General features: G+C 39.2%; 1 protein-coding gene and 1 pseudogene across 1 annotated transcript; both read left to right on the top strand.

Moving 5' to 3' along the window:
• Window positions 1-9469: 9469 nt before the first annotated feature.
• On the top strand, window positions 9470-10327 carry LOC132174510 (G-type lectin S-receptor-like serine/threonine-protein kinase At4g27290). Its single transcript, XM_059586156.1, has one exon. It carries the CDS (start codon window positions 9470-9472, stop codon window positions 10325-10327), a length of 858 nt encoding a protein of 285 aa, XP_059442139.1.
• Window positions 10328-14688: 4361 nt separating this feature from the next.
• Window positions 14689-15394, top strand: part of LOC132174509 (uncharacterized) — a 5248-nt pseudogene continuing 4542 nt past the window's right edge.

The following is a 15394-nucleotide window of genomic DNA, read 5'->3' as shown; positions in this document are numbered from 1 at the left end:
TCCCAAAATCGATAACCGAAGGCCTCATCTCCATATCCAATGAAGAAACACTTTCTAGATTTAGCATCTAGTTTACTCTGAGAATCAGACTCATCATGGACATACGAAGCACAACCAAAAACTTTCAGATGTGAAAGATTTGCCTCTTTTCCACTCCAGACTTCTTCCGGTAGTCTATGGCTTAGGGGAACGGAAGACCCCCTATTTATCAAATATGCAGCAGTGCTTACTGCATCAGCCCAGAAAGTCTTTGGTAACCCAGCATGCAACCTCATACTCCTAGCACGCTCATTGAGAGTTCTATTCATGCACTCAGCCACGCCATTCTGCTGCGGCATTCCTGGGATAGTTTTCTCCATTCTAATCTCATTCACTGCACAAAACTGTTTAGACCCCATGTCTTCGTATTCTCCTCCATTGTCTGATCTCAAACGCTTGAGCTTCAAGCCCGTTTCAGTCTCAACCATGGCCTTCCATTTCTTAAAAGTCTCAAATACATCAGATTTAGTTTTCAAGAAATAAACACATACCTTCCTACTTGAGTCATCAATAAATGTGATGTAATACCGCGAGCCTCCAAGAGATGCCACTGGTGCGGGACCCCACAAATCCGTGTGTACCAGCTCCAGTTTTCCAAGCTTAGGTGATTTGCCAACTTCCGTGAAACTCACCTTCTTCTGCTTCCCTAGGATGCAGCCTTTACACAAATCAGACTCAACTGACTTTAACCCCAGTAGTTTCCCTTTTGACATAAGTACCTTCATCTCTTTCTCACTCATGTGCCCAAGCCTTAGGTGCCATAGTTTTGAGTCAGCATCCGTATCTGCAACAGCATATGTATCCTTGCTGTTCGTGGTCATATAGAGAGTATTTGTTTTATGACCAGTAGCCAAAATCATGGCTCCCTTGCTGACCTTCCACTTTCCACCGTGGAAATAAATAGAATGCCCTTCCTCATCAAGCTGTCCCACTGAAATCAGATTCTTTTTCAGCTCCGGAACATGCCTGACCTTTTGCAGCTTCCATACCGAGTCACTATGAACTCTAATGCGAACATCGCCTAGGCCCACAACATCCAGCGCCGTTCCATCAGCCAAATACACCTTCCCGAAATCTCCAGCAACATAGTTCTCGAGAATTTCACGGATCGCTGTCGTATGAAAAGATACTCCTGAGTCTAAGACCCAAGAATCAAGGGGACTGTCAACAGAAAGAAGTAGGGCATCATATACTTCTTCTGTTACTACGTTTGCATAATCATTCTCAGTCTCCTTCCACACTTCCCTGCAATTCTTCTTGTAGTGGCCAGTCTTGCCACAGTTCCAACACTCAGGTTGTTGGCCGAATCTGAATTTGCTTCTCCCTTTTCTGGACTTTGATCTGCCTTGACCAGAGTTTCTATCTTGTCCTCTGCCCCGAGTCTCGAGGTTTAAAGCAGCACCAGAACAAGAGGCTTCACCCGCATCTCTTCTGCGAACCTCTTCACTGAGAATCAAATCCTTGACGTCTTCATAGCTCAGTTTACTCTTTCCTACAGAGTTACTCACAGCCATCCTCACTGCTTCCCAGCTATTTGGCAAAGATGCCAAGACGATCAACGCACGAACTTCATCATCAAAATTAATTTCCACTGAGGACAATTGATTTGTGATGGTGTTGAACTCATTGAGATGATGTGCCACCGAAGCCCCTTCCGCCATCTTTAGGTTGAACAATTTCTTCATCAGATGCACCTTGTTGTTAGCCGACGGCTTCTCATACATGCTTGACAAAGCCGCCATTAGACCTGCTGCTGTCTTCTCCTTTATAACGTTGTGTGCAACTGATTTTGACAGTGATAACCTGATAACTGCTAGGACTTTGCGATCAAGCAGAGCCCACTCGCTATCATCCATGTCGTCGGGTTGTTCTTCCAAAAGAGGTTGATGAAGATCCTTCCCATAAAGAATATCTTCAATTTGTACCTTCCAAAACCCAAAATCTTTGCCGTCGAACTTCTCGATTCCCATCTTTCCTTCTTCACTTGCCATCGTTCCCACTCGAACCAACAGCTCTGATACCAGTTGTTAGGAAATTAATCCTATTTCCCAAGACCCGTGAGATGCGAAAAATAAGAAGAATGCGGAATAACAAAGATAAGCAATCACACACGACACAAAGATTTAAGTGGTTCGGCTTAACAAGCCTACATCCACTGGCGGAGACGACCAGAAGAAAATCCACTATCAAAAGATGGAGTACAAAAATAGTAGAGAGAAAATCACTCAGATCCCAAAGCCCCAATACACCCAAATCTCACTATCACACAAGAGAGATTATTCCCAAAATAAAATACAAAAGACAGATGTACAAACTCTTCTTTTGTTGGAACGGATGGCGGCTGATCTCTATTTTCTTCTCTCACTCTGCAGCACCCTTTTTCTTCTAATCACTTGTTTTTGGCTCCTCCAAAAACCACCAAGAAGAAAACACCCTTGCTGCCCTTGTACCTCCTTCTCTCAAATTCTCTCTATTTTCTCCTCCCTTTGGTGCTTCACGTTTTTGGCACACACAAATTCACCTTGTGCTTTGTTCCTTATATAGAAGCTTTAACTCTCCTTTTACATGTTGGTCTAGGACTTCTACTATAAGTCAAACAATGAGTCCAATAACACATAGGAGAAGGACTCCAAAACAAACTTGAACAAAAGTCTCCTAAACCCAAAAGGAGTAAACCGGTTGAACCAAAAAACCTCTCCTACTTGAAGAAGGAGACAAAACATTGGGTCCCACCATGACTTTTAATTCAAGTCATACTTAACAGTCCCTGTCAATTTATGTGGTTTCTATTACTTCCCCCTCTTTCAGGTAGTAAATATGAGTTCAACCACAAACATTTTCGCCATTAATGCGACTTCTTGGACTGAAGGGATACTCATGGTCGTGGACATCGAGAAAACATCTTTGATCTTGATTGCTCCAACTTAGGAGTGGCCGTTAATCGTTTATCAAGCTTCCAACTTTTTTTTTTCTGACTAACGATTGGGATTTTCTTTTTATCGGTGCATCCTCTGGAATAATTGCTAAAATAGTTATTAAAAAAAAAAAATTACAAATTTTTACTTTACTGGAGTTATTTTTATAGACATTTTAAACAATTTTTTATAGTATTTTTTATTTTATTTAAATATTATTTTATTATTTTTATTATTTTCTTTTCTTACTTGCTCTAGTCTCCCGTCTTTCTCTTCCTCCATATATAAAAAAAAAAAAAAAAACCAAAACCCAGATGCACTTTAAATAACTAAATTTACTCATTATTGTATATTTAAGTTTTTAAATATTGATTAAATGATTAAATTTACTCATAATCGTTTTGGAATACGCATAATCAAAATGTTATATTGCAACCTTTAAATGCATTTCTGGTAGCAAGTTAGTTCATAGAAGGTATCGATTTTGAAATTCTTCAAAGAAAAACATACATCTTCAAACGCATGATATAGTCCTCAAGAATTAGTTCATAAAGTTAGATTAATAAACAACATGCATGAATACAATAGAAGCAACCTTGCTCTAAGCCAAAGCTATTTACCTTCTCTTTTTGACTCTTTTGTCCTAAAGAATAGCACCTTCCAGACATTTTTTGTTCAGTTAAATATTCAAGATTACATAAAATTCATCAAAAAAAACTCTTCGATTTTGCTCTCAAGTGATGTTATATATTTACCGTGCTTCAATCACAGAAGTGGTGAGTTCATTTGCTGAACAAGTTCCATGCTTGTTAAATGAAGAATCTGCTGCTTCAGGTGAATCTATAAATAAACATACCTAGTTGTTTCAGCTTAGGCAATAAACTATCACTGGTCACCATTTGAACCACATACGACATGTTTGATCTATGATCTTCCAATCTTTGATGCACACATAATAGACCCACATAAATGTGTCATTATATATTAGATAGTGTGCGCAAGTCACCTACCAATTCATCCAACGTTTCGTTGGCCTGTCTTGAATCCATAGTTTCCATGCCTGTAACAAATGAAAAATCAAATTTTTGTTGGTCGAATTGCCTTCAAATTGGCCCATGACCATTATGTGACTCTTTACTGTCGGGAACTACATTGTTAAAAAAGAGGTTTCTTTCAACAAAAAAAAAGGAGTTAATTAGTAGTATTTGCCAATATTTTATGCTTACATGTCCAAGAAGAGTATGTTGGTGGTCTGGTTGACAAAATCCCATATTCTTCTTCCCACTCATTATTTCTAAAACTAAAACTCCAAAGCTAAATACATAATATTTTACATAGTACCGTCCATGCATTGCATACTCGAGAGACATATAATTACTGCAAAATATCATTGCAAAGAAAAGAAGTTAAAAACAATTAAACATAATCTGTAAAAGAAGTTGAAGCATACTTACTATGTTCCAATAATCCTATTGGTCTCAAAATCAATTTGATCTCCTCCAAATGATCTAGCCGGACCGAAGTCTGAAATTTTTGGATTCATGTTGTTATCTAGAAGGATATTGCTAGCTTTGAGATCTTTGTGGATAATTCTCAGTCTAGAGTCTTCATGAAGATAGAGAAGTTCTTTAGCAACATCACGAACAATATTCATGCACTTATGCCAATCTAATAATTTACTCTTTGCTTGATCTGTTCAATTTCACATTTATGTTAGTACATACCTTGCTAAATTCTCAACAAACAATTTTATTGATAAAAGATGATAAGACTAAACATGAATCAACGAAGTCAAGGTTTGAGGTTCAAACCAAAAGCAAACCAATCCAAGCTTTTGTTAGGCATGTATTCATATATTAACACGTTTTCATTTTCTTGAATGCAACAGCCAAGAGGCTTTACAAGATTATGATTTTGAAGTTTGACAATCAAAATAACTTCATTTTTTAACTCTTTCAATCTTTGTCCAGAATTTTTTAAAAGCTTCTTCATAGCTATAGCATTCCCTTCTGGCAATGTACCCTAGAATCAGATAGTCAATAAATTTTAAAAAATAATAAAATATAACTCAACTATTTATGTTATTATTTACCTTGTACACAGGTTTAAAGCCACCTTCTCCCAACTTGTTATTATTTGAAAAATTATCAATCGCTTTAGCTATGACCGCTAAATCAAATAATATCGATAACTCCATATCTTCCTTCCCATCATCATTAATGTTACAATCCTTTCTCTGACTTCCTTTGGTCATTCCTGAAATAACAAGAAGTGGATGGGCATGAAAACTCTTTGACAATTCTTTTAAAAAAGAAAATCACCAACCCTTCTGTTCTTCTTGAAGGGTCCGTTTGGCAAAATCATTTTGCCTTATTTTTTTTAACTGTTGACACCACTTTTCCAAAAAGTAAATAAATAAACATCAAAATATTTTCACCTTTTCACATTTTATATCACATTATTTATTTTTTTTACTACTATTCAAATAAAAAAATCTACTACAAAACAAAACTTTTTCGCTTTTCAATACAAAAAATTCAAAACTTTATTCCACATCAATCCACGTTAGCTATAATATCTAAGGTAAAATGGTTTGCCAAACGGAACACCTTCTTATTCAAAATTTCTTAGCAATAATTTAACTAGCATGAATCAATTATTATCAGAGTCCGCTTTTTACAAATATACCTTGATTTCTGAGTTTCTTCTTCTATATGTATGAGACAAGTCCAACCATTATCATTCCCACAATTAGTAATGCTGAGCCAGCTATAATTTCCACTAGTTTCTTCTTGCTAGAATGTCTCTTTTTCTCAATGTGACCTGAAAGATCAAAAAAGAGTTGGGTGACTTTGAGAATAACTCATCATATTATACATGCATTTTGGCCAAGGATAACTAAATAAAAGAAACAGAGTTTATTTTGTCCATATTCCAGACTGGGGAAATGGATAAGTGATGAGGTGGATAAAGCTGAGCCACCAATTCACTGGCATTACAAATTGTCTAGATTGTGGTTGTATGAACAGCTTATTAAGCAAGCTTCAAAAGATATAATATAGCGTCTATCAGTGTTGATTATCCCTCTTAACCTCAAAAAACATGAAGGACAAAGTCTGGACAAACATATCATAAGCCTGAAACATGCAGGAAAATGTCAAAAGATACTTCCCACTCATTCTGATTCTCACATTTTTAAGTGTACACATTAACTTGACTCTTAAAATCACCATTAAATCAAAATTTAATAATAATTTTTAATGTCACATCATAAAATATGTATTTAAAAGCGTGGAGTGAAAGTGTGCAACATTTCTCAAAATGAATATCTCCATGTTTGGATAAAAAATCCCACTTGTCAAAAATAACAACTACTTAATACTGTTGTAGAAGTTTTATTTCTCTGGCACCAACCCTTCAATCTGCACCATTCGTTAACATAAAAAAATAAAAAATCAGCAAAATCCAAAGGGCAAAATAGAAGTGAAATCGTACCCAATTCAGAAATGGCCATCTTTTATTCTTTATATAGAGGTCTTGCCCACCCTCGGAGCATTCTCTTACATCAACAAGGCTACCAAACCAAAGCAGGCAGCCGCTTCCTCCTCCCCTGACATCTAAACTTCCATATGCTGTGCATGAGCAATTTTTCAAACACATTCCTTCTCATTCCTGGAGGGTCATGCTCTTGTTATACCAGCAAGAAGACGTGTCCGGCAATTTCACTCGCGTCTGCTTCAGTAATCCATCTCCAACATCGCATTCCAAAGGAGTCCTTCGAACACACCCATCAGACCAATCTACTGAATCCCAATCTTTTGGGGATTTATTCTTCCGATGATCCAACCCCAAAGATATACATCTTCCCATCTAATAGGAGGATGCGAAACACCACATTTCTGCATAACCGAAGTCCAAATTCTCTTACTAAATCCACACTCGAAAACATGTGCTCTTTTTCTTCAATCACACTTCTACAAAAAACAAACTTTACATCCTCTGTAAAACCCCAATGCAGCAGCTTGTTACCAATAGCGAGAGCATTTTTCATAGCAAGCCAAGCTATAAACGCATGCTTAGGAACAGCTAGAGGATACCAGATCAGAGAAAACCAATCTACTGAATCTTCACTCAAGCAACCCAAAGGGAACCCGATTGAGCAAAAAGGTTCCATATATGCCTCATCATAAATGCCCGGTTCCATTCTTCCAATTTCTTAATCCCTAACCCACCTTCCGTTCTTCGGATGACACAACTTCTTCCAAGAAACTATAGCTTTGGCAGCACTATCAAGTTTGCCATTCCAAAGAAAACGGCAGAGCTTTTTGTTCATTAGCAAGGATCTTTTTTGGAAGAATGCGTATTAGGGCTGTAAGCAAGCATAGCTACTCGTGAACATGCTCAGGCTTAGCTCGAGATTGGTTCGATTATTAAACGAACAGAGAGCGAACAAAAATTTGGACTTTATAAATTTTGGCTCAGCTCATATAAGCTCAGCTGGAGTAGTACAACTTCGTATAAACTCGTATCACAAGTATACCAAGTCCAACTACTACTCTGAAAAGCAAATCCAAAAGCAACAAAGATGTTAGTTTAAGAAGTGTTAAATTGGCTAGATTCGTGTAAACAAAATAATTGTATTTAATTAGCTTGTTACATTGTGCAGTGTGAAAGATAGCAAAATAAGCAAAATATGTGAATCACACAGGGTCTCGTCTGGAGGCTCGTCTGAACGTTCATCCGGACGAGATTGATATGCAAGAAACCCGAGAGGTTCGTCTGAAGGCTCGTCTGCACATTCGTCCGGACGAGATTAATATGCAAGAAACCCGAGAGGTTCGTCTGAAGGCTCGTCTGCACATTCGTCCGGACGAGATTGATATGCAAGAAAACCCGAGAGGTTCGTCTGAAGTCTCGTCTGCACCTTCGTCCGAACGAGAATGATTTGCCAAAAACCCGAGAGCTTCGTCTGAAGTCTCGTCTGCACCTTCGTCCGGACGCGCCGCTCCAGAGAACTAGAATTAGCGTATTTAACCTAGCTTCGTCCGAACGGTCATTGATGTCGTTCGGACGACTAGTAAGTTGCATGTATATTTTACGTAGAAACTAGTTCTCGTCCGGACGAGCGTACTACTCGTCCGGACGCCTTATAATAGATAAGGTTGTTAGCTTTTAAATTTGTATTTTGGTTGGACTAGGAGTCCAGGTTCTATTTATATGAAACGATGCATATAGGTAAAGGTACGATTTCTAATTAGGTTTGAAGAGATCTTGAGTGTATCAAGGAGTTGAAGAAATCGAAGTCAACCGGAGTTCCGGTGAAGGGAGATCACGTAGAAGGAACAATCCAGATGTTCTGGAAGAACTACTGTGGTAGCAGATAAGTAGGTCGCTTGTCTGGTATACTTAAATGTCAAAGTGCATAGGTTATGTAAGTCTTCGACATTAAGATATTTCTTGTTATTCTACTGATTTAGTTGATTTCCTGGGTTTGGCTGCCCCAGAGAGGTTTTACATTTAGAGAGTTCTCTAAATGGTTTCCTCTTCGTAAACAAATCTTTGTGTTTCTTGATGATTGATTTATTTCCGCACATGATTGTTTAATTTGGGAGTCGATTAGTATTTTCAAAAGAGATACAAACAAGTGAGCCAAAACAAAGACTCCAAGTCTGCAATGAATTCCAAAACCAATTTGGAAAACAGAAAGAACTGGGCCCTGCACTCATGTGATGGGTGAAAAAGTCACCACGTCAACACAAACTAAACTTAATGCAGCAGCTTCCAATGGATGGTCGAAGATTAAGTCAAATTCAGTTTTTTCAATCAATTGGGCCCATGAGTGACTTTCAAGTCACATCTTGTAGGCCCGTTTGAAAATAAGGGGATAGGAGAATCAGACAATTCTCCTGAGTTGAAATTTGTAGAAATTAAATATGGATTGAAAAAGACTTCTGAAAAAAATAAGGGTGAAAAAGAAATTACCGAGAGGAAGCGTAAACTCCGAATAAGAACAGATAAACCATTAGAATAAGAACATATGTTAAAAAACCGAGTAGACGGCTGCTTAAATCTTGATTTCTATGCATATACTGTGAAGTTTTCTAACAAGGAGGGGAAATTTTCATTGATTGTCAACAATAATATGTACACCACTATATAGATGTGGTTCATGATTTACAAGGCAAAGCAATGAGACAAGATATAATTTACAGCAAAACAATTCTGCGTATTGTGGGATTGTCAATTAAGAAGATTTGCTAGTCAAGTATTTCCCATAGGTGAGCTTCTCTGTTGAATGTTTCCTTGATGAGACAAATTCCATTTCTTATGATGGTTGAATATAGGACAAATCTTTTCTTGAGTGAATATTCTGAATTATCACTCATTTCCATTTCTGCGTGATTGACAGCAAGGCTCCTTCCCTTCTTTGTATCTCCAACAGCAACACTCCTTTTTTTTCCTTGGATAGATTCACATTAACATATACTACATACAGATAAACCATAAGAAAATCAATGGAAGCCATTACCCATCTTTTCGTGTACTCTTTCTTGTTCTCCCTGTTTGGAATCTCCATTGCACATGACACTCTTACTCCAAGACAATCAATCAGAGACGGTGGCACTTTAGTTTCAGCTGGCGGATCATTTCAATTGGGATTCTTCAGCCCAGGTAATTCCAAAACTCGATATCTGGGAATATGGTACACAATTTCTTCGGAGACAGTTGTATGGGTAGCCAACAGAGCCGCTCCGCTTAACGATCACTCAGGAGTTTTAAAGGTCACTGATTATGGAGTTCTTGTGCTTCTTAATAGCACCAACGGTACTGTTTGGTCATCTAATACATCAACAACCCCACAAAATCCAGTTGCAAAGCTCTTGGACACCGGGAATCTTGTTGTCGGAGATAGAAATGATGGTAACCCAGGCAAATTTTTGTGGCAGAGTTTTGATTATCCTTGTGACACACACCTACCGGAAATGAAGCTTGGATGGAACTTAGTAAGTGGTTTAGATAGGTTTTTATCATCTTGGAAGAGCACGGAAGATCCTTCTCCAGGTGAGTATTCAGTACGCATAGATCTTCGTGGGCTTCCGCAAAGGGTTAATATGAAGGGAGATTCAATAAAGACTAGACCAGGGTCATGGAATGGTCTTGGTTTTACGGGTCGTAGGTTAAGACCAAATCAAGTATTTGATTATGAATTCGTGTTGAACGCGAAGGAGGTCTATTACGAGTACAAACTCCTTAACACTTCGGTTTTCTCAAGATTTGTAGTAAACCCATCAAGCATAACGCAACGATTAATGTGGATGGATCGGACACAGAGTTGGGAGACTTTCCTTACATCGCAGGTGTTAGGAAATTAATCCTATTTCCAAGACCCGTGAGATGCGAAAAATAAGAAGAATGCGGAATAACAAAGATAAGCAATCACACACGACACAAAGATTTAAGTGGTTCGGCTTAACAAGCCTACATCCACTGGCGGAGATGACCCGGAGAAAATCCACTATCAAAAGATGGAGTACAAAAATAGTAGAGAGAAAATCACTCAGATCCCAAAGCCCCAATACACTCAAATCTCACTATCACACAAGAAAGATTATTCCCAAAATAGAATACAAAAGACAGATGTACAAACTCTTCTTTTGCTGAAACAGATGGCGGCTAATCTCTATTTTCTTCTCTCACTCTGCAGTACCATTTTTCTTCTAATCACTTGTTTTTGGCTCCTCCAAAAACCACCAAGAAGAAAATACCGTGGCAGCCCTTGTACCTCCTTCTCTCAAAATTCTCTCTTTTTCTCCTCCCTTTGGTGCTTCACGTTTTTGGCACTTATAAAGCTATTTGGCTTGGCACGCTTCACAAGGACGTAGCAAGTCCTTTTATAGTGTCATAAGTCGGTTGTGCAAGACACCAATACAATTAGGAGAAGGAATTCAATTTTGGCAAAGGAGTCAAAGTTGACCCAAAAAAGGAAAACCAATTCCAAGGCCTTGTAGGACAATAAACTGATTGGGTCCCACAAGCACATGCTTGATGGCTTTAAGTCACATGCCTTAACAATCTCCACCTTGACTTGAAACCCATCAAGTCTAACAAAACGTGTCTCCTCCGGATGTCTTCGCCTCAGCCCCCAAGGGCAATCACACTCTACAAGTGTCCTTCAAGTCCAACCGCCTCTTGAACTTGAGCATAGGACCTGATTTAGACATTACATCATGCCTCCCTAATAGCCCCGTCGACCATACAGCTTTATCGGATGACTCTTTTTTCCTGTAGACCCATCTGCACCCTTTAGCCTTCTTTCCTTTGGGTAATTCTCCAGATTCCCAAGTTTTACCTCTCCGCAGTAACTCCACCTCTTTCAGTGTACTATTCTGCGTAGACGATGGATCTCCACTACAAGCCGTTAGAGCAAAAGAAACTATATCTTCAAAGCCATACCTCTTTATTGCTTTTCGATCCTGTTTCTCTTTGCCTCTTGCTAAAGAATAAGACTCTTCTCGGTGCTGTAAATTTCTTGAAGATTTTCTGTCATCACATTTATCCGTGAATGAACATTGTTTATCAAGCTCCACCTCCACGAATTGTTTCTCTTTCTGCACTGTACTTTCAGAAAGGTCATCTAAGTTAACAAACTCAGACTTCTTCGTTTCCTGCTCTGTAACTTCAGGTTCTGCACTTGACCCATCCTTGTACATAGCATACTCATTAAAAGTCACATTCCGACTTCTAATGATCTTCCGATTTTGATCATCCCAAAATCGATAACCAAAGGCCTCATCTCCATATCCAATGAAGAAACACTTACTAGATTTACCATCTAGTTTACTCATGGTATCAGACTCAACATGGACATACGAAGCACAACCAAAAACTTTCAGATGTGAAAGATTTACCTCTTTTCCACTCCAGACTTCTTCCAGTAGTCTATGGCTCAGGGGAACGGAAGACCCACTATTTATCAGGTATGCAGCAGTGCTCACTACATCAGCCCAGAAAGTCTTTGGTAACCCAGCATACAACCTCATACTCCGAGCACGCTCATTGAGAGTTATGTTCATGCACTTAGCCACGCCATTCCGCTGTGGCATTCCCAGGATAGTTTTCTCCATTCTAATCCCATTCACTGCGCAAAACTGTTTAAACCCCCTGTCTTCGTATTCTCCTCCATTGTCTGATCTCAAACACTTGAGCTTCAAGCCCATTTCAGTCTCAACCATGGCCTTCCATTTCTTAAAAGTCTCAAATACATTAGATTTACTTTTCAAGAAATAAACTCATACCTTCCTGCTTGAGTCATCAATAAATGTGATGTAATACCACGAGCCTCCAATAGATGCTACTGGTGCGGGACCCCACAAATCCGTGTGTACCAACTCCAGCTTTCCAAGCTTAGGTGCTTTGCCAACTTCCGCGAAACTCACCTTCTTCTGCTTCCCTAGGATGCAGCCTTTACACAAATCATAATCAACTGACTTCAACCCCAGTAGTTTCCCTTTTGACATAAGTACCTTCATCTCTTTCTCGCTCATGTGCCCAAGCCTTAGGTGCCATAGTTTTGAGCCAGCAGTCGTATATACAACAACATCTGTATCCTTGCTGTTCGTGGTCATATAGAGAGTACCCGTCTTATGACCACGAGCCAAAATCCTAGCTCCCTTACTGACCTTCCACTTTCCACCGTGGAAATGAATTGAATGCCCTTCCTCATCAAGCTGTCCCACTGAAATCAGATTCTTCTTCAGCTCCGGAACATGCCTGACCTTCTGTAGCTTCCATACTGAGTCATTATGAACTCTAATGCGAACATCGCCTAAGCCCACAACATCCAGTGCCGTTCCATCAGCCAAATACACCTTCCCAAAATCTCCACCAACATAGTTTTCGAGAATTTCACGGATCGCTGTCATATGAAAAGATACTCCTGAGTCTAAGACCCAAGAATCAAGGGGACTATCAACAGAAAGAAGTAGGACATCATATACTTCTTCTGTCACTACGTTTGCATAATCGTTCTCAGTCTCCTTCCGCAATTCCCTGCAATTCTTCTTGTAGTGGCCAGTCTTGCCACAGTTCCAACACTCAGGTTGTCGTTTGTATCTGAATTTGCTTCTCCCTTTTCTGGAATTTGATCTACCTTGACCATAGTTTCTATCTTGTCCTCTGCCCCGAGTCTCGAGGTTTAAAGCAGCACCAGAATAAGAGGCTTCACCCGCATCTCTTCTGCACCTCTTCACTGAGAATCAAATCTCTGACGTCTTCATAGCTTAGTTTACTCTTTCCTACAGAGTTACTCACAGCCATCCTCACTGCTTCCCAGCTATTTGGCAAAGATGCCAAGACGATCAACGCGCGAACCTCATCATCAAAATTAATTTCCACCGAAGACAATTGATTTGTGATGGTGTTGAACTCATTGAGATGATGTGCCACCAAAGCTCCTTCCGCCATCTTTAGGTTGAATAATTTCTTTATCAGATGCACCTTGTTGTTAGCCGACGGTTTCTCATACATGCTTGACAAAGCCGCCATTAGACCTGCTGCTGTCTTCTCCTTTACAACGTTGTGTGCAACTGATTTTGACAGTGATAACCTGATAACTGCTAGGGCTTTACGATCAAGCAGAGCCCACTCGCTATCATCCATGTCGTCGGGTTGTTCTTCCAAAAGAGGTTGATGAAGATCCTTCCATAAAGAATATCTTCAATCTGTACCTTCCAAAACCCAAAATCTTTGCCGTCGAACTTCTCGATTCCCATCTTTCCTTCTTCACTTGCCATCGCTCCCACTCGAACCAACAGCTCTGATACCAGTTGTTAGGAAATTAATCCTATTTCCCAAGACTCGTGAGATGCGAAAAATAAGAAGAATGCGGAATAACAAAGATAAGCAATCACACACGACACAAAGATTTAAGTGGTTCGGCTTAACAAGCCTACATCCACTGGCGGAGATGACCCGGAGAAAATCCACTATCAAAAGATGGAGTACAAAAATAGTAGAGAGAAAATCACTCAGATCCCAAAGCCCCAATACACCCAAATCTCACTATAACACAAGAAAGATTATTCCCAAAATAGAATACAAAAGACAGCTGTACAAACCCTTCTTTTGCTGGAAAAGATGGCGGCTGATCTCTATTTTCTTCTCTCACTCTGCAGCACCCTTTTTCTTCTAATCACTTGTTTTTGGCTCCTCCAAAAACCACCAAGAAGAAAATACCGTGGCAGCCCTTGTACCTCATTCTCTCAAAATTTTTTTTTTCTCCTCCCTTTGGTGCTTCACGTTTTTGGCACTTACAAAGCTATTTGGCTTGGCACACTTCACAAGGACGTAGCAAGTCCTTTTATAGTGTCATAAGTCGGTTGTGCAAGACACCAATACAACTAGGAGAAGGAATTCAATTTTGGCAAAGAGAAAGAACTCCAAGTCCGTGCAAGGCAAGGAGTCAAAGTTGACCCAAAAAAGGAAAACCAATTCCAAGGCTTTGTAGGACAATAAACTGATTGGGTCCCACAAGCACATGCTTGATGGCTTTAAGTCACATGCCTTAACAGCAGGCAGATCAGTGCGAAAATTATGGCTTATGCGGTGGATATGCTATCTACAACATCAATAAATCTCCTGTATGTGCATGCTTGGAAGGATTTTTACCCAAGTCTCCAAAAGGTTGGGATTCAGAAGATTGGTTAGATGGGTGTGTTCGAAGGACTCCTTTGGAATGCAATGGCGAAGACAGATTCCTGAAGCGCACGGGGTGAAATTGCCTGACATATCTTCTTCCTGGTATAAAAAGAGCATGACCCTCCAGGAATGCAAAGGAATGTGTTTGAAAAACTGTTCCTGCACAGCATATGCAAGTTTAGATGTCAGGGGAGGAGGAAGCGGCTTCATGCTTTGGTTTGGTAGCCTTGTTGACATAAGAGAATCCGCTGAGGGTGGGCAAGACCTCTATACAAGGATGGCCACTACAGAACTTGGTGAGTACCATTTTACTTTTATTTTTCTCTTGTTGCTTAATTTTATTTTCTTTCATTTTAAACTAGCCCATAACTCTTGCTATTCTTCATTTTAATTTAATTTCAAATATTCTATTTTGATCTTTTAGATTATCTTGAGAAAAAGATGCACTACAACAAGACGAAACTAGTAGCAATTATAGTCGGCTCATCATTTCTAGTTGTGGGAATGACAATTGTTGCCCTGGTCTCATACATACGCAAGAAGAAATTCAAAAACCAAGGTATATTTGTAAAAAATGGAATCTAATAATAATTGATTCATTATAGAAGATTTATAGCTAAGAAATTCAAATAAATAGCTATTACATAGAGAACAGATTTGGGGATACGTATTTTAATCCAAGATTTTTTTTCATGCCCATTCACCTCCTGTTATTTTAGGAATGACAAAAGAAAGTAAGAATT

This window comes from Corylus avellana, chromosome ca3, assembly GCF_901000735.1.
Source record: "Corylus avellana chromosome ca3, CavTom2PMs-1.0".
NCBI classification, from domain to species: domain Eukaryota; kingdom Viridiplantae; phylum Streptophyta; class Magnoliopsida; order Fagales; family Betulaceae; genus Corylus; species Corylus avellana.
The sequence above is the reverse complement of the archived record's forward strand: the minus strand, read 5'-3'. Positions and strand labels throughout refer to the sequence as shown.